The sequence below is a fragment of the Chelonia mydas genome, unplaced genomic scaffold (genome assembly GCF_015237465.2).
Source record: "Chelonia mydas isolate rCheMyd1 unplaced genomic scaffold, rCheMyd1.pri.v2 scaffold_63_arrow_ctg1, whole genome shotgun sequence".
NCBI classification, from domain to species: domain Eukaryota; kingdom Metazoa; phylum Chordata; order Testudines; family Cheloniidae; genus Chelonia; species Chelonia mydas.
Window position 1 is genome coordinate 18,253 of NW_025111273.1, and position 27,947 is coordinate 46,199.

Here is a 27,947-nt window from a genome sequence, read left to right on the forward strand (position 1 = left end):
GGCGAGCCCCTTGCACACTCGCCCCCCTGTGGCTCCAGCCAGGGACCGCTGGGCTGCAATGAATGATCGGGCTGATCCATTCCTGCAGCGGGGGGAGGGCTCAGGGGATTGTGTGGGTGGGGGACTCGCCTGGCCGCCCCATCTCCCGAGGGCGGTCCTGCGGGGGAGCAGGTCAGGGCCGGATCAGGGGGTCGCAGGGCGGGGCCCTTCGAGGGGACTCCTCCTCCATCCCCATCCCCTCATCCCGCCCCCCTCGCCCCGCAATGGTGCAGCCCGCGTTTAAAGGGCCCGGCCGGGCTGGGAGGGGGCAGAGCCGGAGCGGGGCGCGCGGCTGCAGCTGCAGGTAGAGCCGGGGCGGAGCCCCCCAGGACCGGTGCACGGGGGGGCGGGGACTCGGTGCACGGGGGGGCCCCCCAGGACCGGTGCACGGGGGGGGGGGCGGGGCGGGGGCTCGGTGCAGTGAGGTCTCCAGATTCCCCCAGGATCGGTGCACGGGGGGCGGGGAGGGGGGCAGTGCATTGCGGGTAGGGAGGATGCTGGGTGTGTGGGGCCCAGTTCATTGGGGGAAGACCCCCCAGATCAGTTCTTTGGGGCAGGGGGCTCAGGGCATGAAAGGGGCTCTGCATTGGGAAGAGGGCCAGGATTTGGGGGGTCAGGGACTGGGGTGGGGAGGGGACACTCCCAGGATTGGAGCACGGGAGGCAGGGGCAGCCCCCACATCAGTCCATGCAGGGAGGATTGGGGGGATGGGAGCAGAGCCCCCCCATAGTGTGGGGCTCCATCTCAGCCCTGGGGATGCAGCCCCTCTCCTGCTCTGTTACTTTGGGGGGCCCATACCCAAGCTATCAAGTGGGGGGCTTCAGGGGGTGTCACTCTGGGGGCAGGGCTGGGGCATCCCCCCGGCTGCCTGAGCCCCCCCATTCTCCCAGCAGAGTAAAGTGAGGAGATTCACTGCTGCCTGGCCAACCCCGTGCCCCATAAAACCCCCATTGGTCCTGACCTTAAGCGGGCACTAAGCTGGGTTGGGCGGAGTGGGGGCCTAGAAGCCAGGACTCCTGGGTTCTCTCCCTGCTCTGGGAGGGGAGTGGGGGCTGGTGGGTTAGATCAATGGGGGTTGGGAACCAGGACTCCTGGGTTCTTTTCCAGCACAGCAACATCTAGGTGCTGGGTGTGTGAGGGGTGGGGGAGAACAGGTGGGCATTTCCCTGCTGACCCCTGGATGGGGGTGCAGCTAAGGAAGTGGGGGGCACCTGGCTTGTGTCTTTCCTGGCCCTTGTCTGGGGCACTGGGATCCTCTCTCAGCCTCTCTTCCAGAGGGACACAAAAGCTGTGGGGCTCAGAGAAAACGGCAGGGGGGCAAGGGCTGGGCCCTAAGGCTCTGCCAGAGTCAGCTTAACGTCTGCTGGGTGGGTGTAACACGCTGGGGGCTGAGCTCCTGGGGTAGGAAGATTGAGGGGCTCTGGGGCCAGGGTGGGAAGGGAGGTTGTGGGGCTGGGGAGACCAAGTTGGCAGGGGGCTTTGAGTCTATGGGGCTGGGCTGGGATCAGGCTGGTAGGAGGCTGTAGGGTGGTGCAGTGGGGGGGCTCTGACCCATGTCTCTGTGGTTATCTCGGGGGGGGGGCACTGCTTCAAGTGGGTGTGAAAGGTAGGGGTCTGGCACCCCCCAGTCTCACCTCTGCTCCCCCTGGTCTTCTTCAGCCCTCTGCCAGCTCAGGGGGGCTGTAGTGAGGTCTCCAGGTCCCCCCAAGCTGCTGGGCTCTTCAGCCCAGGGGGAGGGATATGGGGCAGCAGCCAGTTAGGCAGGGGGCTCCACCAGCCCTGGCTCATTGGAAGGCCATGGGCCTGTTTTCAGTGCTCTTAAGCCCTGGGAGTGGGGCGGGGTGTGATTAGGGTGGAGCCAGGGGGAGGGGCTGGGGAGGGCGGGGCCTGGCAGTGGGAGGAGTTGTGGCCTGTAGGTGTGGGGGGCGAGCATGGGGGCTCAGTGATGGGGGTTTGTGTGTGTTGTGGGGGCCAGCGCTGGGGGTCCTGGGGTGTGTTATGGGGAGGGCTGTGGGGCACGTGTTGCTGGGGAATCCTCCAACCCATCCCCGTCTCAGGGCATCCTCCCCTCGTGCGTCACACGTGCACGGGGGGGGCCCTGCTCTCCAGGTCACGAGCCCCCCCACCCCGGTGCTGCGGGGGAGGGGTGTTTTGACTCCTTGCACAGAGTGCTAACAAGCAGCCGGGAGTGCGTGGGGTGTGCTGAGAGGGTGCGAAGAAAGGCTGGGGGGGAGTGTCTGGCAGGGGGGCGCTCTCCCTGCCCTCAGCACCCAGTGGGAAGGGAGCTGGGGGGGGGGGTGGGCTGAGCCCAGAGGTAGACCCGTCTGGAGTGGGTTGGGGGTTTGGAAATGGGGTAGGGGTTAGCACTGGCTGCGGGTGTTGGGGGATCAGCTGTGGGGAAGCGGGGGGCTGGGGTGGGCTCTCTGGCTGGGGGGTTGGTGGGTCAGCTGTGGGGAAGCGGGGGGCTGGGGTGGGCTCTCTGGCAGGGGTGTTGGGGGGTCAGCTGTGGGGAAGCGGGGGGCTGGGGTGGGCTCTCTGGCAGGGGTGTTGGGGGGTCAGCCGTGGGGAAGCGGGGGGCTGGGGGTGGGCTCTCTGGCTGGGGGGTTGGTGGGTCAGCCGTGGGGAAGCGGGGGGCTGGGGTGGGCTCTCTGGCTGGGGTGTTGGTGGGTCAGCCATGGGAAGCGGGGGGCTGGGGTGGGCTCCCTGGCAGGGGTGTTGGTGGGTCAGCCGTGGGAAGCGGGGGGCTGGGGTGGGCTCTCTGGCTGGGGTGTTGGGCGGTCTGCCATGGGAAGCAGGGGGCTAGGGTGGGCTCTCTGGCTGGGGGGTTGGGGGGTCTGCCGTGGGAAGCGGGGGGCTGGGGTGGGCTCTCTGGCTGGGGGGTTGGTGGGTCAGCCGTGGGGAAGCGGGGGGCTGGGGGTGGGCTCTCTGGCTGGGGGATTGGTGGGTCTGCCATGGGAAGCGGGGGGCTGGGGGTGGGCTCTCTGGCTGGGGGGTTGGTGGGTCAGCCGTGGGAAGCGGGGGGCTGGGGTGGGCTCTCTGGCTGGGGTGTTGGTGGGTCAGCTGTGGGGAAGCGGGGGGCTGGGGTGGGCTCTCTGGCTGGGGGGTTGGTGGGTCAGCCGTGGGGAAGCGGGGGGCTGGGGGGTTGGTGGGTCTGCCATGGGAAGTGGGGGGCTGGGGTGGGCTCTCTGGCAGGGGGGTTGGGGGGTCTGCCATGGGAAGCGGGGGGCTGGGGGTGGGCTCTCTGGCTGGGGTGTTGGGGGGTCTGCCGTGGGAAGCGGGGGGCTGGGGTGGGCTCTCTGGCTGGGGTGTTGGGGGTTCTGCCATGGGAAGCGGGGGGCTGGGGGTGGGCTCTCTGGCTGGGGTGTTGGGGGGTCTGCCATGGGAAGCGGGGGGCTGGGGTGGGCTCTCTGGCAAGGGGGAGGTCCCCCTCTGTCTAACCCCCATCTCTCCCGCTCCAGGCCTGCTGCCCCCCGAGCCTCACACCATGGCCCCCCCACTGTGGCTGGGGGCCCTGGCTCTGCTGCTGCTGCTGCCCCCTCTGGCTCGGCCGGGGGCCCCCCCTCCGCTGCTCCCTCCCCTCTTGGCTGCCCGGGCCTCCTTCGCGGTGCCGGACGGGGGGCTGACCCACCTGGCGGTGCACCGCGAGACGGGCGAGGTCTTTGCCGGCGCCGTGAACCGGGTCTACAAGCTGGCGGCCAACCTGAGCCAGCTGCGGGTGCACGGGACGGGGCCGGTGCCGGACGACGCCCGGTGCTACCCACCGCCTGCTGTGCGGCTCTGCCAGCACCCGCTGGCCCCGGCCGACAACGTCAACAAGCTGCTGCTGCTGGACTATGCGGGCGGGCGGCTGGTGGCCTGCGGCAGCGTCTGGCAGGGCGTCTGCCAGCTGCTGCGCGTGGGCGACCTGGCCAAGCTGGGCGAGCCGCACCAGCGCAAGGAGCACTACCTGTCGGGCGGGCGCGAGGCCGACGCCATGGCCGGGGTCATCCTCGAGCAGCCGGGCCAGCCGAGCCGGCTCTTCGTGGGCACCTCGGTGGAGGGGCGCTCCGAGTACTTCCCCACCCTGTCCAGCCGCCGCCTGGCGCCCGACCCCGCCAGCCCCGACATGTTCAGCCTCATCTACCAGGACGAGTTCGTCTCCTCGCAGGTCAAGGTCCCCTCAGACACCCTGGCGCTGCACCCGGCCTTCGACATCTACTACGTCTCGGCCTTCGTCTCGGGCGCCTTCGTCTACTTCCTCACCCTGCAGCTGGACACGCAGCAGGCGGCTCTGGAGGGGCCGGGCGGGGGGCCCGGTGGCGGGGTGGCCCCCGGGGCCGAGCGCTTCTTCTCCTCCAAGATCGTGCGGCTCTGCGCCCGCGACGCCGAGTTCTACTCCTACGTGGAGTTCCCGCTGGGCTGCGCCCACGCCGGGGTGGAGTACCGCCTGGTGCAGGCCGCCCGGCTGGCCAAGGCCGGGCACCGGCTGGCGCGGGCACTGGGGCTGGCCGAGGGGCAGGACGTGCTCTATGCAGCCTTTGCCCAGGGCCAGAAGAACCGGGCGGCGCCGCCCCGCCAGAGCCTGCTCTGCCTCTTCACGCTGGACGAGGTCAACCGGCGCATCCAGGAGCGGATCCAGAGCTGCTACCGCGGCGAGGGGCACCTCTCCCTGCCCTGGCTGCTCAACAAGGAGCTGCCCTGCATCAACACGGTACGCGGGACCCAGGCATCCGGGAGCCTCACCCAGCCCCCGGCTCTTAGCCACGTGGCCCAGCTCCCCTCCCAGAGAGAGAACCCAGGAGTCCTGGCTCCCAGTCCCCGCTGCTGTACCCCACTAGCCCCCTCTCCCCGCCCAGAGCTGTGGGAGTGGGAGGGAAGGTGGGGGCTGGAGGTGGTGAGAGTACTTTGGGGCAATGGAGAGGGTGGGGACTGGGGGTGTATTGGGGAGCTGAGGGGCACTGGGGGGGGCTGGGCGTCTATTGGGGGCTACACTCAGCTGTGCCTGACCCCCCGTCTCTCCCCAGCCCATGCAGATCAATGGGAATTTCTGCGGGCTGGTGCTGAACCAGCCGCTGGGGGGGCTGCAGGTCATCGAGGGGCGCCCCCTGCTGGCCGAGCGCAGCGAGGGGCTGGCCAGCGTCGCCGCCTACACCTACCGGGGCCACTCTGTCGTCTTCCTGGGCACCCGTGCCGGCACCCTCAAGAAGGTGGGACACGCGCCAGGGGGAGGGGCAGGCGTTAGAATTGGGGGTGTCCCAATGGGGCTCAGAACCTCCCTATGTGTTTGTCCCCACAGCTCTGCCGGTGCCCCTCACTCCCGACCCGCAGGCCCTGCTAGCCCCCCCAAATCTGATCCCTGGAAGGGTAGGCTATTCCCAGCCCCCATGATAGAGCAGAGCTGGGGGGCAGTCCCCATCTCCAGGGCAGAGCTGGAGCCCATTCAACATTAGCAGGGCAGCAAAGGGACATGCCAGGTCCCCTCCTTAGCCCCAGCCACTCTCAGGCTGCTCCGACGGGAAGAGGAGACAACAGAGGAGCTGTGGGTCGGGAGTGAGGGGCACCGGCAGAGCTGGGGGGGCAGGGCTGGCCTGCCAGGGGGCTGCGGGTCGGGAGTGAGGGGCACCGGCAGGGTTGGGGAGGAGGGTGGATGATCTGCCAACTCAGCGCTACGGGGCGCGGTCCCCTCCTGGCCCCCCCAACTCCCCACAAACCAACTCGGTTCCTTCCAAACTGGCTCTTAAAAAGCCAACATCAAAGGGTGGCGGTTTGGGGTGGAAAATGTGTCTGTGCGAAAGTTAACCCTAGAGCGGCTGCACCGCAGAGAGGGGACAGTGCCCAGGGCCCCCGCCCACCCCCAGCTCTGCCAGTGCCCCTCACTCCCAACCCGCAGCCCCTGCTCGCCCAGCCTTGGGCTCCCCCAGCTCCTCCATCCTCTCTCCCTGCCAGCTGCCATCCCTGGGGGGTCCCAGGGGGCTCAGTGTCTGGAGTGTCAGGCTGGCTGCCCTAGCCCTGACCTGGGAATTGGGTTATGTGGGGGGGGGGCTTGCCTGTCTAGCTCTGAACCCCCTGGAGGGGGCCACGACCCCTCAGCTTTTAAATGGAGCTAATTCAGTTAGGCTAGTGGGGAGGGGAGGAGCTGGTGGGCTGAGGGGGGAGGGGCTGAGGGGGGCTGGGTGCGTGGAGGAGAAATGGGGGGTGGGGAGTGGCTCCTGTCCCTCGACACTGGTTCCCTTGTCTTAGCTCTCGGCCTCTCGCCCCGGGAGTGACCCTGGGGGGCTGCGGCCCCCAGCTCTGAAAGGGCCCTTTGTCCCTGGGGAGGGGGAGGCTGGGTGCCTGCTGGGGGGCTGCTGTGGGTCAGACCCCCCATCAATGGGCCCTTGTTGGCGGGGATGAAAGGGGTCGCTGAGCCTGCCTGGTGTCGGGGGGCTGGACCCCTGGGCTGGAGAGTAACGGGGGAGGGGGCGGCTGGCAGGTGGGGGAGACACATTGATGCTGGTTTCCCCTCCCCCCCACCTCCTTGTGGGCCCCCCTTGCATGCTGCTGAACATGCGGGGGGGCCAGTGCAGAAGTGCGAGGTTGGGGGAGTTGATGGAGGTGGGTAGCTCGGGGTGGCTCAAGTCGGGCTGGGGGCTTGGGGGCTCGCAGGGGGGCTGGGGACATCTCTCTCTCACAGCTCCCCCCCCAGGTGCGGGTAGATGGCCCCCAGGACGCCCATCTGTACGAGTCGGTGCCAGTGACCCCCGGGCAGCCCCTGCTGCGGGACATGGAGCTCAGCCCCGACCAGAGACACCTTTACCTGCTGAGCCGTGGAGAGGTGAGGGCCGGGGGGCTGGTCGAGGTGGGACTGGGAGGGAGCTGGGGAAGAAGAGGGGGCAGAAGGAAGTGAGCCAGGGGGGCCCCAGGGGGCTGAGGTTGGGGGAGGGGGCAGGATGGGGGTCCCAGGGGACTGAGGTTGGGGGAAGGGGGGCAGAAGGAAGGGGGCAAGGGGGCTGGGGACTGGTGGAGGAGTGGAGAGGCACAGGTGATGTGGGGGAGTAGCTGGGAGGGGCTGCTATAGGGGAGGGGGTCTGTTCTACCACCCCAGACGCTAACCCCTCCCCCCCAGGTGGTGCGGCTGCCGGTGGAGACGTGTGGCCAGTACCCTACGTGTGACGCCTGCCTGGGCTCCGGGGACCCCCACTGTGGCTGGTGTGTCCTGCACAACCGGTGAGACACCCCTGGAGCCAAGCCGGGGAGAGAACCCAGGAGTCCTGGATCTCAGCCCACCTCCCCCACTCTAACCACCAGCTCCCACTCCCCTCCCAGCGCTGGGAGAGAACCCAGGAGTCCTGGCTCCCAGCCTAGCCAGGGGTCCCTCCCCGGTGTGTGCTGGGGGGTCTCTGGCCTGTTGGAGGAATGCGGCCCCCCCCACCCCGCAAGCTCCTGGCCAAGCCCCATCCCCCCTTCCCTTCTGGGAATCCCAGGTACCGAATCCTATTAAATCTCCTGCCCAGAGCAGTGGGGGGAGGGGGGCACAGAGTGGGGGGCTGGTGGAAAGATGGGGGTTGGGGGGAGGGACACTGAGGGTTGGCTGGGGTGGGGGGCCTGTGACTGGAGCTGGCAGCTCTAACCTGGAGACAAGTAATAAATTAGCCATCACCCCCCGGCTTGGCCAGGCGGGGAAGGGGGGGGTTAGCCCTCTTCAGTGCCCCGCCCCCACCTCCCATCCCTCTCTGTAGGGGGAGGAGATGGAGAAGCCCCCCCCGTAACTCCCCCCCAACCTCTGCCAGAATCACACCTCCCAGTTAATACAGACACTCGAGCTGACGCCCCCCGAGACGGGAGTGGAGCAGAGATCAGCCCCCACCCCGACTCCCCCCAAGTTCTGTCGGTGCCTCTCACTCCCAACCTGCAGCCCCCTGCTAGCCTGGCCCTGCCCCCCCCTCGGTGCCCCTCACTCCCGACCTGCAGCCCCCCCCGGCGGGTGAGGGGCTCCTGGCACCGGATGCTGCGTCCCCCAGGATCCTGCACTAACGAGCCCCCAGGGTGGAAGCCACTGGCTAGTTAATGAGCTCCCTGGGCTGCCCCTCCCCCAGCGCTGCGAGCTCCCCTGTGACAGTGCCTGCCCAGCGCAGCAAGGGGGGGAGCAGACCTGGGGGGGTTCCCAGTCTGTGCCTGATTCCCCCGACAACCCCCCGCCCAGGTGCTGCCGGGAGAGCGAGTGTCCCCGGGCGCTGGAGTCGCAGCGGTTCGCGGCCGCGCCGGGCCCCTGCCCCCGGCTGCTCGTGGAGCCCAATAACGTCTCTGTCACCGCACCCAGTGTCCTGGTGAGTTGGGGGGCCGGGCGCCTGGGGGCCTGGCTTGGGAGATTGGGGGGGCAGAGGTCGAGGGTAGGGAGGGGTTGGGACCCTGTCCCCCATCTCGAACCCCCATCTCTAGGGGGAACCCACTCCCCATCTCTGGGGGGAATCCTGCCCCCCGTCTCTAGGCTCCTGTCTCTGGGGGGGGATCCTGCCCCCCAGCTCTAACCCCATCTCTCTGGGGGTCTAGCTGCAGCTAACGGTGCAGAACCTCCCGGACCTGGGGCCAGGCGTGACCTGCTCCTTCGAGGGCCTGGGGCAGAGCGAAGCCGAGGTGCTGCCCGGGGGCCTCATCCGCTGCCAGTCGCCCACCCCCAGGGAGCTGCCCCCCGGTACCGGCCCCCACGGTGAGTTCAAAGGGCAAAGGTCAGGGCCGGGGCGACAGGGGAGGGCAGGGGGCAGAGGACAAAGGTCAGGAACACATTTGGGGGTGGGAGGTGGGGGTAGGAGCCATAGCCTGGGGGCGGGGGCTCCCTGCCGGGAGGGGTTCAGTCCTGACCCCCCCCGACGCTGCCCCCCCGAATCCCCCCAGGCGACGCTCGCTCCGTGCGGCTTCAGCTTCGCTCGCTCGAGACCGGGATGGATTTCGCTGGCGCTGACTTCGTCTTCTACAACTGCAGCCTCCTCCCGTCGTGAGTCCCCCCGGCCGCCGGCGCCCCTCGCTCCCGGCCCGCAGCCCCTCGCACTGGGGGTGGGGGGTGGGAGGGAGCCTGGTCTCCCGCTGGGGGTGGGGCAGCTAATAGAATCCCCTCCTCCCTTCCCCCCACGTAAACACAGGGGGCAGGGGCGGGGCAGTGGTGCCAGCATTGTCCCTGGCTGCAGGGGAACAATGGGTCTGGGAAGGGGTGTGGGGGCGCCCGACATCCGGGCGTGGAGGTCAGTTGCGTGGGGTGGAAGATCCGCCCCCCATTAACCCTTTGCTGCCCTCCCCAGGTGTCTGTCCTGCGTGAGGAGCCTGTTTGCCTGCCGGTGGTGCAAATATCGACACATCTGCACCCACGATCCCCGGGAGTGCGCGTTCGCCGAGGGGCGGGTCGGCACCGCCGAGGTGGGTCCCTGTGTGACCAGCCCCCTCCCGCACCCCAGAGCCAGACACATACAGGGACCCCTTGCCCTGTTCCGAGATAACTGTCCCTCTGCCCCACCCCATAGAGGCCATGTCCTGGCACCAGGCAAGGGGGCCCTGGTAACAGCCCTTGCCCCACCCCAGAGCCAGCTGCATATCCGTGCTTTGAGCTGGCTCCCTGCTGTGGAGGGGGAGGGGTGGCAGATGTCAGACCATGGGGCTGGCTGCCCCTAATGCAGTGTAATTGGCTGTGGCGGGATCGATGGGGCGGGGGGGCCCCGGTTGGATCGATGCACCAGGCGGTGCCCTGTGGTCGGGATAATTGATAGCGCCGGGGCTGCGGTTTGGAGCAGCGGCCGCAGACAACGCCCAGGGCCAGGCAATGGGGCCCTGGGGACTGGGGGGAGGGGAAACTAGATGTCGCTGCCCCCTTCCCACTGCCCCCCCCAGTCAGGAGTCTCTGAGCCACTTCCCCATAATCAGCGTCTAACAAGGGGGGAGCCCAAGGCTGGGCTAGCAGGGGCTGCCGCACTGGCAAGGCTGTGAGGGGCAGGGCCGGGCTAGCAGGGGCTGTGGGTCGGGAGTGAGGGGCACCACCAGGGCTGGGGCAGGGGTGGGAGGAAGTGGCTCTGGGGACTCCTTTCCTTTATTGCCTATGGGCCCCCCCCGCCCCGACAAAAAAGAGCAGCCCCTCCCCCACCAAGTAACAATTAAGCAGCTGCGGTTGCCAGGCAGCTCCCAGAGACACAGGATCCTGCATCCCCAGCTCCATCTCCTGGCGGGACTCCTGGGTTCTCTCCCTGTCTCTGGGGGGGAGTGGGGTCCGATGGTTAGAGCAGGGGGGCTGGGGCTGGGAGCCCGGACTCCTGGGTTCTCCCAGCTCTCCCCAGGTGAGGTCCCCCTGATTCTCTCTCCCCAGGGCTGCCCAGAACTGCTGCCGGTGGGCGAGATCCTGATCCCGGTGGGGGTGCTGCAGCCGATCACGCTCCGGGCCAAGAACCTGCCGCAGCCGCAGTCGGGCCAGAAGAACTACGAGTGCGTCTTTGTCGTGCAGGGGCGGCGCCAGCGGGTCCCAGCCGTGCGCTTCAATTCCAGCAGCGTGCAATGTCAGAACACCTCGGTGAGCCCCCCGGCCTGGACCCCCTGCCCCCCGCGGGCCCCCCAGCCCATATCCCTCTGCTCCCCAGCCACATGCAGAGCCCGGGCACCGCGATGAGACCCCATGTGCCTCCACCCCTCCCTCTTCTGAGCACCCTTTCCGGGGGGGAGGGAGTGGGGGGGTTATCAGCCTGTGTGTCCCGGCCCCAGCGATGGGGGAGGGGCGTTCAGCCAGACCCCTGCGCCCTGGGAGGGTGGGAGACAGCTCGGGGCCCCTGCTGGCTGGCTGGCTGGGAGGGGGAAGGGAGGGTGGGAGGTCTCTAACCCCATGGGCTCTGTGCCAGACACCCCCCGCCCCCCAGCCATCAACTCCCCGCTGGCTGCAGGCCCACAGCCACCAAGGTGCTGGGGTCAAGGAACCGCTTGTAAATGTCTGAGCTGGGCTGCGGGTCGGGAGTGAGGGGCACGGGCAGAGCTGGAGGGGGTGGGTGGGATGTGTTTGATGTTTCCCCCCTGGGGGGGATGCTCTGTTGCTAGGTGACGTGACAGTTGCCATCTCTGTTGCTAGGAGATGCCTTGGTACCTCCTTTTAACCCTTTGTGGTCCTGTTGCTCTCTCCCTGCCCAGCCCCAGGGATATGTGGGGGGGCTCCCCTGTGGCTCTCCATGCCTCTAATCTCCCTGTCCCCCCCCCCCAGTACTGGTACGAGGGCGACGCAGTTGGGGAGCTGCCTGTGGACTTCTCCGTCGTCTGGGACAGCGACTTCCCCATCGACCGGCCCCCTGGCTTCAAAGGTCCTGGGGGCTGCGCCCTGGGAGGGGCGGGGGGGCTGGGTAATGGGAAAGAGGGCAGACTGGGGGAGTCTCATGGGGAAGGGGGTGGGGAGGGCAGAGCCCGGGGGTGGGGTGTTGGGGGGCAGGGATGGGGCACGGGGGAGGTAGAGAAGGGGATGGGGAGGGCGGGGCAGGGGGGCTGCCTGTCTCTGACCCCCCCCCTCCCCCCCAGCCCTGCTGTACAAGTGCCCGGCCCAGCGCCCCAGCTGCGGGCTCTGTCTCCGCTCCGACCCGCGTTATGAGTGCGGCTGGTGCCTGGCGGAGCGACGCTGCCTCCTGCAACCCCACTGCCCTGCCCCCAAACTCAACTGGGTGCCCCCCGGCCGGCGCGGGGCTCGCTGCAGCCACCCCCGCATCACCCAGGTAACGCCCCCCGTCGCCTGGGTAACACCCCTCTCGTTACCTGGGTAACGGCCCCCTCCCCACATCGCCCGGGTAATGGGGGCCCCCCCCGTGCCTCCAAGGTAGCAGCCCCCCCCGCAGTGCCCAAGTAATGCCCCTGCCCCACAGCACCCCGGTAATGGTCCCCCCGCATCACCCAGGTAATGGGGGGGCCCCCTGGGCCAGCCACCCCCTGTGCCCACCCCACTGGAACCCATCCCCCAACCGCAGCCAGGCCCCATCTCTGCTGCAGACACCCCCTAGTTCTGCCCCCTCACCTGGGGGGGGCTCATGTGGTTTGGGGGCCCAGGCGGGGGTGGGTTGGGTCTCTGCCCCACTGACTCCCCCGGGCTCCCCCAGGTGATGCCAGTGGTGGGGCCCAAGCAGGGCGGGTGGGGGTGGAATGGGGGGGTCTCCGCCCCACTGACTCCCCCAGGTGGTGTCGGGGCCCAAGCAGGGCGGGTGGGGGTGGGGGGGTCTCCGCCCCACTGACTCCCCCAGGTGGTGTCGGGGCCCAAGCAGGGCGGGTGGGGGTGGGGGGGTCTCCGCCCCCCTGACTGCCCTCTGCCCCCCCAGGTGGTGCCAGTGGCAGGGCCCAAGGAGGGCGGCACGCGGGTGACGGTCGAGGGGGAGAACCTGGGGCTGCAATTCCACGAGGTCGGGGTGCGCGTGGCTGGGGTTCGCTGCAACTCGCTGCCGGGCCAGTACGTCCCCGCCCAGAGGTGAGGGGGGGACAGTGTGAGGAGGGAGAGGAGGGCAGGATGGGGATGTCAGGTGGGGTTCAGGGATGCGGGGCAGGGGGTCGGGCAGGGCCATGTTCAGTCGGGTAGGAGCTGGGGGGGTCGAGCCGGGGGAGCTGGGACGCGGGGAGGGGGTCGGGCGGGGGGAGCTGGGATGCGGGTGGGCTTGGGAGGGGTCGGGCGGGGGGAGCTGGGACGTGGGAAGGGGTCCGGCAGGGGTAGCTGGGATGCGGGGGGAGCTGGGACACGGGTGGGGTTGGGAGGGGTCGGGCAGAGGGAGCTGGGACGCGGGGAGGGGGTTGGGCGGGGGGAGCTGGGACGCGGGGGGAGCTGGGATGCGGGTGGGGTTGGGAGGGGTCTGGCGGGGGGAGCTGGCACGCGGGGGGAGCTGGGAGGGGTTGGGTGGGGGGAGCTGGGACGCGGGGGCCGGCGGGGGGGGGGAACCCGGGGGGCTGACCCCTGTGTCCCCGCCCCCCCCCCAGGCTGGTGTGCGAGATGGAGGAGTCGCTGGTGCCCGACCCCCCGCCGGGCCCCGTGGAGATCTGTGTGGGCGACTGCAGCGCTGAGTACCGGGCCCGCTCCCCGAACCCCTTCACCTTCGTGGTACTGGGGGGGCGTCTGTGAGGGAGGGAAGTCGGGGGGAGGGGCAAGGGGGGCTTTGAGGGCTGGGTGATGATCCCTGGGGGTCTGTGGGGGAAGTGAGAGGGTGTGGGGGCTGGGGGGTGACCCCTGGGCTCTGTGGGGGAGAGGTTGTTGTGGGTCATGGGGAGCTGTGGGGGGCAGAAGGGGCTGGGTGGTGCCCCATGGGGGTCTGTGGGGAGAAGGGGTAGCTGTGGGTCATGGGGGGCTTTGGGGGGTGGGAGGGAAGGGGGTCTGTGTGTGCATTTACCCCCATTACTGCCGTCTCCTGCCCCAGACCCCCAGGCTGCGGGGACTGAGCCCCAAGGGGGGGCCGGTGTCAGGGGGGACCCGCGTCACCCTCACTGGGACCCATCTGGACGCCGGCAGCAGCGTCAACATCTCATTGCAGGGGGCGCCCTGCCCGGTGCTCAGGTAGGGGGGACAGAGAGATGGGGTGGGCAGGGCGTGGGGGTGGAGGGATAAGGGGTGGGGTGGGGACAGAGAGATGGGGTGGGCAGGGCGTGGGGGTGGAGGGATAAGGGGGGTGGGGGTGGAGAGATGGGGGTGGAGTGGGTGGGGGGACAGAGATGGGGGGCATGTGGGGAGGGACAGGGATGGGGGGCGGGGGTTAGGGTTGTCGGTATGGAGGCAGGTGGTGGGAATTTTAGGGGATGTTATGAGGGGGGTGGGTAGGTCAGGGCTCAGTGGGGAGATGTGGGACAGGGGAATTTGCGGGGGTCTCTCACTTTCCCTTCCCCGGTAGGAGGGGGCCTGAGGAAATTGTCTGCCTGACCCCACCGTCCACGCTGGGCCCTGGTCCGGCCCCCCTCAGTGTTCGCATCGACCGCGCCAGCCTGGCCCTCCCTGGGCCCCCCAATGGCACCACCAGCCCCACGAGCCTGATCTTCCACTATGCCCCAGACCCGGCTGTGACCCACGTCGAGCCCCAGTGGAGCATTGTCAAGTAAGAGACCCCCCCGCCCACTGCACCCCCGTACCCCCATTGCCCCCCTGCCTCCCCCCCTGTGCCCCATCCCCCTCCCACGCTCCCAGCCCCCTCACCCAGCTGACCCCCCCCACTGTGCCCACCTCCTCCCTGAGCCCCACAGCCCCCTTGCAACCCCTCCCGCCCTCCTGTGCCCTGTGCCCCTCTCCGCATTCCCAGCTCGCTTGAACTCCCTGTGAAACAGGTTCACGTAACCCACGTCCGGCAGGGTGGACCCCATGCAGGCCAGGGGGCTCCATCCGGTCCCGGTTTTGGTCCCAGTTCTGGTCCCGGGCTGTCGTCTCAGGCCACGTTGGTCCATTCACCCCACACTCAGGCTCTGCTCCCCACAGGGCCCTGCTCAGCCAGGGAGACGAGCTGCAGAACCTGCCCCCCGGCTCCGCCCCGTCCCCCGCACAGCCTCTGTCATGGACTCACAGGTCGCACCCACTCTTGGCCCCGTGTGGTCCATGGGGGGAACCCCCTTCAGTGCGACAGCCCTTCTCGGGGGTCCACTCTCTCTCGGGGGTCCAGCCCCTCCACCTCCTGGAGCCGCACTCTCTGAGCCTTAGCACGTCTGTCTCTGCCGTGGGCCCCCTCAGGGAGTCCACTCGCTCTGGACCCCCGGGGTCTCCACACCCAGAGAGAATAATGCCCCCCTGTTCGCTAGACTGGAGTGACACTCAGCCGGCATAAAGCAGGAGGGTTTATTGAGCATTTGAACCCAGCATAGGAAACTCTCCGGCCTCGGGCTTGGCCCCCTTTACCCAGCACATCCCAGTCTCCCCTGCATCCAGCTGGGCTCTGCCTGCTCCCTCTCTCCAGCCCAGAGCCCCCCTGCTTCCCCGCTGGGCATCTGCTATCACTGGCCCCAAGCCCCCCCTCTGTCCATTGTCTTCTCTCCAGGTGAACAGGTTGCCTGGGCCCCCTCTCCTCTCCTCTGTCCTCTGGCCCCTCTGGCTGGAACTGCCTGGTCCGGTCACCGGGGTCCTCTCTCTGCAGCCCATTGTCCTCCCACTGACCAGACCCGGCAGCTGGGCCGCTGGATCCCCAGTCACCAGTCGCTGGGGTCTCCATTCTCCAGGGTCCCAAGTTCCCTCCCCGGTCCTCTGTAACAACAAACTCCCTCTCCCATCCCCTTGTTAAACCAGTAATACGCAGGGAAACTGAGTCCCACGCCCTCTGCATGCAAACCCTGGGAAACAAGTTAAAAACAAGAAAACCCCCCACTTCGTCACAGCCTCCGGCGCCAGCCCGGCTGGGACCCAGTGTTTGGCCTAGGACGAGCATCCCGGTGCTGGTACTGAGCTGGGCTGGGCGGGGTCCCCGGCATCCGAGCGGGGCGCAGGGTAGCCGTGGGGGGGGGAGACACGGACGATACGGCCCGATGGTGGGAGACGTGTCACAGTCCAACGGGCCACGCCCCATGCCAGCACTCACCCCCCGAAAAGCTGCATCCCCCTGGGGGGGCTGATGTCTTCCCCCCCCCCCCCCCCAGCGGCAGCACTAGCCTGACGGTGACCGGAACCCGCCTGCTGAGCATCCAGGAGCCGCGCGTCCGAGCCGTGTACGGGGGCGTCGAAACCGTCAACGTGAGTTGTGCCCTCATGGCGATGGGGAGGGAGGGCGGGGGAAGGGGACGCAGCGGGAGGCAGGGGAACTGAGTGAGGTGGGGGGAAGTGGGGACAGTTTTTTGGGGGGGGCAGTTTCCTGCAAGGGAATCCTGAGTCTCCCAATATACCCCTCTTCCCCCCCCGCCATACTGACAGACCCATAACTTCTCCCTGCTGTCCCCCCCGTGGATCAGCCGCCCCCCGGCTTGTACCCTGTGCCTTCCCCACTGAACCACCCAACATGCTGCCCCCCCCAGCTTCTGCCCCTCCCATTCCCAGCCACCCCCAAGCTGTCCCCCGTTGCCAGCCGCCCGCGCTGACCCCGCCAGCCTGCTGAACCCCCTGACGTGCTGCCCCCCTCCAAGAGCCCTGTCCCACTCCCCCCATTCCGAGCCACCCATGATTGCCAGCTGAACCCGCCCTCCGAGCTGCCGCCGCCCCGAGCCCTGTCCCTCCCCCCCCCGTTCCCAGCCGCCCCCACTGACCCTCTGCCTCCCCCCAGAGCTGCCGGGTGCTGAATGACTCGCTCATGCTGTGCCAGGCGCCCGGCATTGTGCTGGGGGGGCGGGAGCTGCCCGTGGGGGGGGCCTCCCCTGACGAATTCGGCTTCCTGCTGGACCACGTCCAGGCGGCTCGAACCCTCAACCGCTCGGCCTTCACCTACTACCCCGACCCCCAGGTTGAGCCCTTCGGCCCTGCGGGGGTGCTGGAGGTGAAACCCGGCTCCCACGTCGTCCTCAAGGTATGGGGGGAAGAGGGGCTTAGCAGGGGCTGTGATCGGGTTGGCACCGGCAGGGTTGTGGGGGGAGCCCAGGGCCGGGCTAGCAGGGGCTGCGGGTCGGGAGTGAGGGGCACCGGCAGGGTTGTGGGGGGAGCCCAGGGCCGGGCTAGCAGGGGCTGCGGGTCGGGAGTGAGGGGCACTGGCAGGGTTGTGGGGGGGAGCCCAGGGCCGGGCTAGAAGGGGCTGCGGGTCGGGAGTGAGGGGCACCACTGGTGCTGTGTCTGGCCTGGATGTCTGGGTCCAATCTCCCTCCCCCTTTCACTGTCCCACCACCCCCAGGGCAGGAACCTGATCCCAGCGGCTGTGGGGGGGGCCCGTCTGAACTACACGGTGCTGATTGGGGGGGAGCCCTGCGCCCTGACGGTGTCAGAGACCCAGCTACTGTGCGACTCGCCCAGCCAGACAGGGGAGCAGCTGGTCACGGTGAGTTGCTGGGGAGAAGGGGGGGCACAGCCGGGGCTCCCCATGGGGTGGGCCTGGGGACACGTGTCCGGCAGGGGGGCAGCCCTTCGCTCTGTGGTGTGGGGGTGGGACACGGGGGTCGGATCAGAGGTCAAGGGAGAGTGGGGGAGTGAGCAGACCCTCTTGGGGGGCTATGGGGCAAGGTTACATCTGTGTGGTGCATTCTGGGGGGACAGACTGAGTGGGGGGGTTGGGAGGGGGTTGTCACATCAGATCCACGGGGGAATTTGTGCCCTCCCATTGCAGATCTGGAGGGGTTGCCAAAATGTGGAGGTGCCCCTGATTCCCCCCTCCCACATTCTGGGGGGTTTGTTCCTGGGACATTGGGGGCACCCCACTGTCTAACCTCCACTGCTTCCCCTCGTTCCAGATTCTGGTGGGGGGCCTGTCCTTCTCTCCCGGCTCCCTGCACATCTACCCCGAGGCGGCCCTGCCTCTGGGGGCACTAGTGGGGCTGGGTGCAGGGGGGTCCCTGCTGCTCCTGGCCATTATCGGGGTGCTGGTCGCCTACAAGCGCAAGACCCGGGATGCTGACCGAACCCTCAAGCGGCTGCAGCTGCAGATGGACAATCTGGAGTCACGGGTCGCGCTGGAGTGCAAGGAGGGTGAGGCTGGGGGGCAAGGGGGGGGGGCAGGAGCGCAGAGAGGGGGTTGGAGTGTAGGGAGCATGGGGGGGTGGAGTGCAAGGGGGAGGGGGATGGGGTGGGGGGCAGAGTGGGGGGGGCTGGAAGGTAGGCAGGGGGTGGAGCCCAAGGATGGAGCTGGGGTGGGGGAGGGATGGGAGGCAGAGAGGGCCCTGGGTACGGATTGGGAGGAAGGGGAGACTGGGAAAGGGGCTGGGGCTCTGGGCAGAGGGGCCTAAGACGAGGGGGCTGGGCTGGGGGGCAGGAGCACAGGGAGGGTGGGGCTGGGGGCAGGGGATCCTGCTGTGGTGCTTGGCAGGTGCCGAGTTAGGGGGCAGGAGACACTGGTATGGGGGGCAAGCAGTTACCCCTGCACGGAGGAAGGGCAGGGTTGGGGGGGACTGACAGACTGAGGGTCCCCTCCCCGCCCCCCAGCCTTTGCAGAGTTGCAGACCGACATCAACGAGCTGACGAACAACCTGGACGGGGTGAAGATCCCGTTCCTGGACTATCGGACGTACGCCCTGCGGGTGCTGTTTCCCGGCGAGGAGCCCCCGCTGCTGCGCCATGGCCACGTGAGCGGGGGCTGGGCCGGGGGGGCTGGGCCAGGGGAACTGGGGGTCAGAGCAGGGGGCTGGGCTGGGGGGCAGAGTGGGGGGGCTAGGGGGCTGTGTCTCACCCCGTGCCCCCCGCAGGCGCCCCCCGGGGCAGAGCGGGGCCTGCGGCTCTTTGGGCAGCTCCTGCACCTCCGGCCCTTCCTGCTGACCTTCATCCACACGCTGGAGGGGCAGCGCGGGTTCTCCATGCGGGACCGGGGGGCCGTGGCCTCCCTCACGCTGGTGGCCCTGCAAGGCCGGCTGGACTACGCCACCGGCGTCCTCAAGCAGCTGCTGGCCGACCTCATAGAGAAGAATCTGCAGAACCGGGCCCATCCCAAGCTGCTGCTGCGCAGGTGGGACCTGGAACCCCTCTGTTCCCCTGGGACACCCCCTTTTCCCCTGGGACCCCTGAACCGCCCCGTTCCCCTGGAACTCCCCAGACTCCCCTGGGACCTCCCTTGAACCCTCCTGAACTTCCCCATCCCCCTGGACCCACCCGGGACCTCCCTGAACCCCCAGGACTGCCCGGGACCTCCCGTTTCCCTGGGGCCCCTTTTGACCCCCCCAGGACCTCCCTGAACCCACCTGTTTCCCTGGGCCCCCATCCTGCCACAGGGAACCTGCTGAGCCACGTGCTCCCCAGGTGAGAGCCCCCTAGGGACACCCCCCGTGACCCACAGTAACGCGGACTCCTGAGTCCCTGCTTCTCCCCCTTCTCCAGGACGGAGTCGGTGGCTGAGAAGATGCTGACAAACTGGTTCACCTTCCTGCTGCATCGGTTCCTGAAGGTGAGAGGGGGCGGGGGCGGGGGCTGGGAACCCTCCCGGACACCTGGGTTCTCTCCCGGCTCTGGGAGGGGAGTGGGCTCTGGTGGTCAGAGCAGGGGGCTGCAAGCCAGGACTCCTGGGTTCTCTCCCTTGCTCTAGGAGGGGAGCGGTGGCTGGTGGTTAGAGCAGGGAGGACTGGGAGCCCAGATGCCTGGGTTCTCAGCAGTAATGCCCCCCCAGGAGTGCGCCGGGGAGCCGCTGTTCCTGCTGTTCTGTGCCATCAAGCAGCAGATGGAGAAGGGGCCGATGGATGCAGTGACGGGGGAGGCGCGGTACTCGCTGAGCGAGGACAAGCTTATCCGCCAGCAGATCGACTACAAGACCCTGGTCAGCTGGAGCAGGGGGCAGGAGGGGTGGGGTGTTGGGCCGGGGGACCCCATTTGCCCAGGCGCTGGACCGTGCCCCAGCTGTTGTTGGAGCCCTGGGGAGCCTCTGGCCCCCATGCATCTCCCAGGGGGTCCGGGGGCCCTCCCTCCAACCCTGTGTCCCCCTGTCTGTGTGTCTCTGGCAGCCCCCCAAAATCTCATTTCGCCCCCGGCACCCAGCACTGGGGAGGAATTGCTTGGGGGGGGCTCCAGGCATGTGTCATTCCCCCACCCATGGTTTAGGGGGGAGGGATAGCTCAGTGGTTTGAGCATTGACCTGCTAAACCCAGGGTTGTGAGTTCAATCCTTGAGGGGGCTGTCAAGGTTCCTTCCCCACTCTGAACTCAAGGGTACAAAAGTGGGGACCTGCATGACAGACCTCCTAAGCTTATTCTTACCAGCTTAGGTTAAAACTTCCCCAAGGTACAAACTTTGCCTTGTCCGTGAACCCTATGCTGCCACCACCAAGCGTCTTACACAAAGACCAGGGAAAGAGCCCACTTGGAGACGTCTTCCCCCAAAATATCCCCCCAAGCCCTACACCCCCTTTCCTGGGGAAGGCTTGATAAGAATCCTCACCAGTTGGTACAGGTGAACACAGACCCAAACCCTTGGATCTTAAGAACAATGAAAAAATCAATCAGGTTCTTAAAAGAAGAATTTTAATTTAAAGAAAAGTAAAAGAATCACCTCTGTAAAATCAGGATGGTAAATACCTTACAGGGTAATCAGATTCAAAACACAGAGAATCCCTCTAGGCAAAACCTTGTTACAAAAAGACACAAAACCAGGAATCTACATTCCCTCCAGCACAGCTTATTTTACCAGCCTTAAACAAAAGGAAATTAACGCGTTTCTAGCTAGATTACTTACTAACTTTACAAGAGTTGGAAGGCTGCATTCCTGATCTGTTCCCGGCAAAAGCATCACACAGACAGACCCTTTGTCCCCCCACCCTCCAGATTTGAAAGTATCTTGTCTCCTCATTGGTCATTTTGGTCAGGTGCCAACGAGGTTACCTTAGCTTCTTAACCCTTTAGAGGTGAAAGGGTTTTGCTTCTGGCCAGGAGGGATTTTATAGCACTGTATACAGAAAGGTGGTTACCCTTCCCTTTATAGTTATGACAGGGGCCATTTAGGGATCTGGGGCAAAAATTGGGGATTGGTCCTGCTTTGAGGAGGGGATTGGACTAGATGACCTGCTGAGGTCCCTTCCAACCCTGATATTCTATGATTCTATGTCCCGAGGGAGGGAGCAAAGTCTGGAGGCGGAGAAACCGAGTCACACCTCTGCTAGTAACTCCAGGGGATGGGGGCTGGAAGAGGGGGGAGTGGAGGGGAGGGGGTGACTCCTACCTTGGGGGGGGAGCTCAAACAGGAGGGACCCCCTGACCTGCCATTCCCCCCAGACGCTGTACTGTGCCAGCCCCGACCCCCCCGGTGGCCCCGAAGTGCCCGTCAAGGTGCTGAACTGCGACACCATCACCCAGGCCAAGGAGAAGCTGCTGGATGCTGTGTACAGGGGGGTCCCCTATTCCCAGCGCCCCCGGGCCGACGACACGGAGCTGGGTACGGGGGAGTATATGGGGGCAGGGGGGTCCCCTATTCCCAGTGCCCCCGGGCTGACAACACGGAGCTGGGTATGCGGGAGCATAGGGGGCAGGGGGGTCCCCTAGTCCCAGCGCCCCCGGGCCGACGACACGGAGCTGGGTATGGGGGAGCATAGGGGGCAGGGGGGGTCCCCTATTTCCAGCGCCCCCGGGCTGACGACACGGAGCTGGGTACGGGGGAGTATACGGGGGCAGGGGGGTCCCCTATTCCCAGCGCCCCCGGGCCGACGACACGGAGCTGGGTACGGGGGAGTATACGGGGGCAGGGGGGTCCTCTATTTCCAGCGCCCCTGGGCCGACGACACGGAGCTGGGTACGGGGGAGCATAGGGGGCAGGGGGGTCCCCTATTTCCAGTGCCCCTGGGCCGACGACACGGAGCTGGGTATGGGGGAGCATAGGGGGCAGGGGGGTCCCCTATTCCCAGCACCCCCGGGCTGATGACATGGAGCTGGAAATATGGGGGGCACGGGGGGTACAGGGGGGTCCCCTATTCCCAGCGCCCCCGGGGCTGACGACACGGAGCTGGGTACGCGGGAGTATATGGGGGCAGGGGGGTCCCCTATTTCCAGCGCCCCCGGGCCGACAATACGGAGCTGGGTACGGGGGAGCATAGGGGGCAGGGGCGTCCCCTATTCCCAGCACCCCCAGGCTGATGACATGGAGCTGGGAATATGGGGGGTACAGGGGGATCCCCTATTCCCAGCGCCCCCGGTCTGACGACACGGAGTTGGGAACGCGGTGGGGGGGCACTGGGGAAGGGGGTAATGGGGGCTTTGCGGCCCAGAGGGCTGTGGGGTATGTAGGAGGCACAAGAGAGGGAGGCTACGGGTACAAGGCTGCCCCAGGGGAGGCTGGAAGGCGTGGGGCAGGTATTGCTGCCCAAGGAGTGTTTGATGGGGGTGGGCTGTATTTGGGGGTCTGACACTCTCCCCACCCCCCGTTCCCAGAGTGGCACCAGGGCCGTTTGGGCCGAACCCTCCTGCAGGACGAGGATGCGACGAGCCGCATTGAGGGCGACTGGAAACAGCTCAACACTCTGGGGCACTACCAGGTGGGGTAGGGACCCCCCAGAGCCCCCCACTGCCCCTCAGAGCCCCCTATAGCTCCCTGCTCCTCATCCACACGACAACGGGAAACAGCTCAACATGCTGGGGCATTACCAGGAGGGGCGGGGGCGCCCCACTGACCCCCCCAGCCCCTGCTCCCCCCACTTCCTTCCCAGAGCCCCCTGCTCCTCCCAGAGCCTCCTGCTCCCCCCCCTCCACACCCCAAATGGAAATGTGTCAATGTGCTTGGGCCAAACCATGTGGGACAGCCCCCCCCAGCCACACCACCATCCCTACCCCACACCCTGCCTGGCCTTGCAGCAGCGCACTGGGGCAGGGACCTCCCATGTCATCCCCAGACTTCCCCCCACCCCCCTCACCTGCTGCCTCTCCCCCAGGTGACCGATGGCTCCAAGGTGGCCCTGACGCCCCGGCAGGTCTCGGGGTGCAACCTGCCCAACTCCTGCACCTTCAGCCGCTCGCTGAGCCGCTACGGTAAGGCCCCCTGGACCCCCCAAGAGACCCACCCGTTCCCCCCCGCCTGCCCCACAGAGACCAGCCCCTCCCCCTGGCCTGCAAGGGGGCCTGTGCTGCCGAGAGTGACATGGCTTTGGGGGAGGGTGGGGCTGGGACTTGGGGAGCTGGGGGGAGTAGCTGCCCCCACATCCCAGACACTTGCTCAGCCCCCTCCCCCCCAGGCCCTACCTGCCCCAAGGAGAAGACCCGCCCTGATCCCCCCAGCCCCTTATCCCATCCAGACCAGGCGGGTGGGGGGTAGTCAAAATGCCCCCCCCCCGTGCTGCTGGATTGGCAGGGAGGGGGCGCAGGGGGCTCTGGATTGGGCGGTGGACTTGGGGCTCCGACACCTCCCCATGACCTGTCCTCCCGCCCCAGAGAGCCTCCTGCGGCCATCCAGCAGCCCCGACAGCCTCCGCTCCCGCGCCCCCATGCTGAGCCCCGAGCGCGATGGGGGCACCCGCCTCTGGCACCTCGTCCGCAGCCACGACCCGCTGGGCGACCCCAAGGAGGGGGGCAGCAAGATGGTGTCGGAGATCTACCTCACCCGGCTCCTGGCCACCAAGGTTCGGGGTGCAGGGACCTGGGGGGGTCATGTCATTGGGTGAGGGGTATTGGGGTGTGGGGTGGTGTCCAGGGGCTGTGCTGGGGTTCGGAGGGCCAGGGGCCATGCAGAGGGGGACAGGGGCTGGGGGGGGCAGGGGCCATGCGTGGGGATGGGGCAGGGCTGTACCAGGCCTCAGGGACTGGGGGCCATGCGGCGGGGCAGGGCCGTGCCAGGGCTCAGGGGCCAGGGTGGGGAGTGTGCGGGAGGGGGCAGGGCCACGTGTGGCAGGGGGGCCCGGGCCAGGCTGACCCCCGGCGCCCCCAGGGCACGCTGCAGAAGTTCGTGGATGACCTGTTCGAGACGCTGTTCAGCACGGCGCACCGGGCCAGCGCCCTGCCCTTGCCCATCAAGTACATGTTCGACTTTCTGGACGAGCAGGCGGATCGGCGCCAGATCAGTGACCCCGACGTGCGGCACACCTGGAAGAGCAACTGGTGAGACCCCCGGAGGGGCCTGGAGGGACTCGGGGGCTCTGACCCCCCAGCCTGCCCCTGCGGTCCTGGGTGAACGTGATCAGAGTATAGGGGGGCTGGGAAGGTGTTGGGGAGGGCTGTGGGGGTCTGGGGGTCCCGGAGGGGGGTCTCTGGCACTCTCTGACCCCCTGACCCCCCAGCCTGCCCCTGCGGTTCTGGGTGAACGTGATCAGGGTGTAGGGGGGCTGGGAAGGTGTTGGGGAGGGCCGGGAGGGTCTGGGGGTCCCGGGGGGCGTCTCTGGCACTCTCTGACCCCCTGACCCCCCAGCCTGAACGTGATCAGGGTGTAGGGGGGCTGGGAAGGTGTTGGGGAGGGCTGTGGGGGTCTGGGGGTCCCGGGGGGCGTCTCTGGCACTCTCTGACCCCCTGACCCCCCAGCCTGCCCCTGCGGTTCTGGGTGAACGTGATCAGGGTGTAGGGGGGCTGGGAAGGTGTTGGGGAGGGCTGTGGGGGTCTGGGGGTCCCGGGGGGCGTCTCTGGCACTCTCTGACCCCCTGACCCCCCAGCCTGAACGTGATCAGGGTGTAGGGGGGCTGGGAAGGTGTTGGGGAGGGCTGTGGGGGTCTGGGGGTCCCGGGGGGGGTCTCTGGCACTCTCTGACCCCCTGACCCCCCAGCCTGAACGTGATCAGAGTATAGGGGGGCTGGGAAGGTGTTGGGGAGGGCTGTGGGGGTCTGGGGGTCCCAGGGGGGGTCTCTGGCACTCTCTGACCCCCTGACCCCCCAGCCTGCCCCTGCGGTTCTGGGTGAACGTGATCAGGGTGTAGGGGGGCTGGGAAGGTGTTGGGGAGGGCTGTGGGGGTCTGGGGGTCCCGGGGGGGTCTCTGGCACTCTCTGACCCCCTGACCCCCCAGCCTGAACGTGATCAGAGTATAGGGGGGCTGGGAAGGTGTTGGGGAGGGCTGTGGGGGTCTGGGGGTCCCGGGGGGCGTCTCTGGCACTCTCTGACCCCCCAGCCTGAACGTGATCAGAGTATAGGGGGGCTGGGAAGGTGTTGGGGAGGGCTGTGGGGGTCTGGGGGTCCCGGGGGGGTCTCTGGCACTCTCTGACCCCCTGACCCCCCAGCCTGAACGTGATCAGAGTATAGGGGGGCTGGGAAGGTGTTGGGGAGGGCTGTGGGGGTCTGGGGGTCCCGGGGGGCGTCTCTGGCACTCTCTGACCCCCTGACCCCCCAGCCTGCCCCTGCGGTTCTGGGTGAACGTGATCAAGAACCCGCAGTTCGTGTTCGACGTGCACAAGAGCAGCATCACGGACGCGTGTCTCTCCGTGGTGGCCCAGACGTTCATGGACTCGTGTTCCACGTCGCCCCAGCGCCTGGGCAAGGACTCGCCCTCCACCAAACTGCTCTACGCCAAGGACCTGCCCGGCTACCGCGGCTGGGTGGAGCGGTGAGGGGGCAGTGAGAGCTGGGGGCACACTGCAGGAGGGAGTGGGGGGCAGGGGAGGGGCTGTGATGAGGGAGTGGGGGATGCAGGGGTCTCCCCAATGCGGGGAGAAGCGGGGAAGGAGCTCCAGGATACAGGGGTTGAGGGGCAGATGCGGTAACAAGGCTGTGGGGGGAGAGGCAGTGGGGAAGGGGACTGGGATACAGGGGTGGGGGGCCAATGAGGTAACGGGGCTGTGAGGGGAGGGGCGCTGGGATACGGGAGGGACACCGATGAGGTAATGGGGGTGTGGCAGGAGGAACAGTGGGGGGAAGGGCGCTTGGACGCAGGGGTGGGGGGCAGACATGGTAACAGGGCTGTGGGGGGGGAAGGAGCAGTGTGGGGGAGGTGACCCTGCCCCCCCTCACCCCCTGCCCCCCAGGTACTACCGGGATATCGCCAGGATGGCTCCCATCAGCGACCAGGACATGGACGCCTACCTGGGGGAGCAGTCGCGGCTCCACGCCGGGGAGTTCAACACACTGGGGGCACTGGGGGAGCTCTACCAGTACGTGGGGCGCTACCGGCAGGAGGTGAGAGCCCCTGCCCCCCCTGCTGCACCCCCACAGCCTCCCTGCTCCCCACCCCCACCCCCCCATCCCCCTCGCCAACGCCGCCCAGCACTGGGGGAGGTCGACCAGTCCGTGGGGTGCTTCCGGCAGGAGGTGAGAGCCCCTGCCCCTCCACAGCCTCCCTGCTCCCCACCCCCACCCCCCAATCTCCCTCGCCAACCCCCCACAGCGCTGGGGGAGCTCGACCAGTCCGTGGGGTGCTGCCGGCAGGAGGTGAGCCCCTGCCCCCCCTGCCCCCCCACAGTGCTGGGGGAGCTCGACCAGTCCGTGGGGTGCTGCCGGCAGGAGGTGAGCCCCTGCCCCCCCTGCCCCCCCACAGCGCTGGGGGAGCTCGACCAGTCCGTGGGGTGCTTCCGGCAGGAGGTGAGAGCCCCTGCCCCCCCACTGCCCCCCCACAGCACTGGGGGAGCTTGATCAGTCCGTGGGGCGCTACCGGCAGGAGGTGAGCCCCTGCCCCCCCTGCTGCACCCCCATAACCCCCTGCTCCCCACCCCCACCCCCCAATCTCCCTCGCCAACCCCACCCAGCACTGGGGGAGCTCGACCAGTCCGTGGGGCGCTTCCGGCAGGAGGTGAGAGCCCCTGCCCCCCCTGCTGCACCCCCCCAACCCCCTGCTCCCCACCCCCCGATCCCCCTAGCCAACCCCACCCAGCAATGGGGGAGCTCGACCGTCCGTGGGGTGCTTCCGGCAGGAGGTGAGAGCCCCTGCCCCCCCACTGCCCCCCCCACAGCGCTGGGGGAGCTCGACCAGTCCCTGGGGTGCTACCACCTGCCCCTGCCCCTCGCCCACAGGTGCTGACGGCGCTGGAGCGGGACGGGAGCTGCCGGAAGCAGCGGCTGCGCCAGCGGCTGGAGCAGGTCATTGCCTTGGTCTCCACCAACAGCTGAGAGGGGCTGGCCCCACGGACAGCCCCCACGGTCAGCTGGTGAGACCTTCGACCTCCTCCGGAGAGGACCTTCGACCCCTGGCTCAGGGGCAGGCTGACTTTTGGGGGGCAGCGGTTCTGGGTGGGAGGATGCCCAATGCCACCAGGACCGGGCCTCGTAGCAATAACCCAGAGGGGCTGCTGGCGGTGATTGGGGGGGTGCAACGGGGGGCAGTGCTGGAGGGGTGGATCTGGCTGAGCTGGAGCGTTGACACCCCCCCCCTTCCATCCCAATACTCGACCCCCACCCCCAAAACTGTACAGCCCCCAATACTGTATGACCCCCTCCCCCCAGCCCCCCAATAATCCCTCCCAGCCCCCCAATGCACCCCCAGGCCAGCAGCTGAAAGGACCCCCCCTCACCCCTGTACAGCCCCCCCCCCCAATAGCTGTTGGAATTTGCCTCTTGTTTTGGTGACAGTGACAATGGGAATTGGAGATTTAACCCATGTTCCAGGGACCCACCCCCAGCCCTTCTCCCCCCCAGCACCCCCTTGTCCCAGAGACTCCCTCCCCAGCCCCTCCTCCCCAGCGCCCCCTTTCCCGGCAGTGTGGTGCCTTAATTGCTGAATAATTTATTGAGTCTCGGGGGGTTCGGTGTAAATTTAGTCCCGGGTGTAAGAAATTTCAGTGTAACTCCCCCCCCCGATATCTGTGTAAATAGTCGTGCTGCCTGTGGGCTCGGGGAGTGGGGGCCTGGCTCCCCCTCGAGATTTGGGGGAGGCAGAACAGACCCTTTCCCCTGTTCCCACGCGGCCGTTTTCTCTGTTCATTTTATAATTAACTTTTCTTTTGCTAATTAAAGTGCTGAAAAAAAAAAACAACCCCCCCCCAGAACTGGATCACTGTGTTGGGGGGGCTCATCTACCATGAGGGGGGTGCTGCACAGACATCCCCCCCCGACAGAGATTGGGGTGTCCCCGTCACTGACCCCCCCCCCCAACAGAGCAGGGCTAGAGGGGAGAGTTCTAACACCGAACGCCACTGCTGTCCGAATCTGACTGAAGCGTGATGCTCGACAAGCCCGTGGAACTGCCTGCCACTGGACAACAGGAAAAGAACAGAACAGGCCCAGGACCCAGGAGGCGAGGGCTTCCCCGATAATACTGCTGAGGGCAGGAAGAGGGGCAGTTTCTCTCCAAGGAGGAGCTGCTTGCTGGTGCTGTTGCTGGAGCCGGGATGGCCCAGGGCGGAAATTTCACTCTGCCTCAGATGGGGCGGGAGGGATTCGGGGCCTGTGCCCGGCCTCACTCTGGCATCTGCCTCAGGAGGGGCGGGAGGTGAAAGATGCCGTGGAGGCAGCTGGATGAATAAGTGATGGGCCTTCAGTTCCGGGTGGGGAGGGGGAATTAAAGGAAGATTTAAACGAAGCCAGGCCCCCATTCCCCTCACTCCCAACCTGCAGCCCCCTGCCAGCCCAGC

At 67.5% G+C, this 27,947-nt stretch overlaps 1 protein-coding gene across 4 annotated transcripts; it reads left to right on the plus strand.

Moving 5' to 3' along the window:
* The first annotated feature begins 219 nt into the window (after positions 1 to 219).
* On the plus strand, positions 220 to 27,344 carry PLXNA3 (plexin A3). Of its 4 annotated transcripts, none has more exons than XM_037888802.2 (32): positions 220 to 343; positions 3,498 to 4,729; positions 5,043 to 5,225; positions 6,704 to 6,832; positions 7,124 to 7,224; positions 8,201 to 8,324; positions 8,548 to 8,704; positions 8,890 to 8,989; positions 9,291 to 9,405; positions 10,343 to 10,543; positions 11,219 to 11,315; positions 11,527 to 11,717; positions 12,312 to 12,457; positions 12,958 to 13,078; positions 13,392 to 13,528; positions 13,860 to 14,060; positions 15,580 to 15,673; positions 16,197 to 16,436; positions 16,755 to 16,898; positions 17,308 to 17,542; positions 17,996 to 18,135; positions 18,256 to 18,512; positions 18,881 to 18,947; positions 19,167 to 19,313; positions 20,761 to 20,920; positions 21,910 to 22,013; positions 22,407 to 22,503; positions 22,903 to 23,090; positions 23,396 to 23,565; positions 24,779 to 24,991; positions 25,410 to 25,560; positions 26,392 to 27,344. In XM_037888802.2, exons 2-32 carry the CDS (start codon positions 3,524 to 3,526, stop codon positions 26,485 to 26,487), a joined length of 5,712 nt encoding a protein of 1,903 aa, XP_037744730.1. In that variant the 5' UTR covers positions 220 to 343; positions 3,498 to 3,523; the 3' UTR covers positions 26,488 to 27,344. The 4 variants fall into 4 exon arrangements, with proteins under 4 accessions (XP_037744730.1, XP_037744731.1, XP_037744732.1 ...); XM_037888803.2 differs by having other exon boundaries at positions 23,408 to 23,565; XM_037888804.2 differs by having other exon boundaries at positions 23,510 to 23,565.
* Positions 27,345 to 27,947: the final 603 nt, after the last annotated feature.

Bases quoted from the DNA above. Each gene is read 5' to 3' on its own strand.
- PLXNA3 (XM_037888802.2), top strand. From the start codon at position 3,524: ATGGCCCCCCCACTGTGGCTGGGGGCCCTGGCTCTGCTGCTGCTGCTG. The intron at 4,730-5,042 runs GTACGCGGGACC...GTCTCTCCCCAG, and splicing joins AGCTGCCCTGCATCAACACG to CCCATGCAGATCAATGGGAA. The intron at 10,544-11,218 runs GTGAGCCCCCCG...CCCCCCCCCCAG, and splicing joins TGCAATGTCAGAACACCTCG to TACTGGTACGAGGGCGACGC.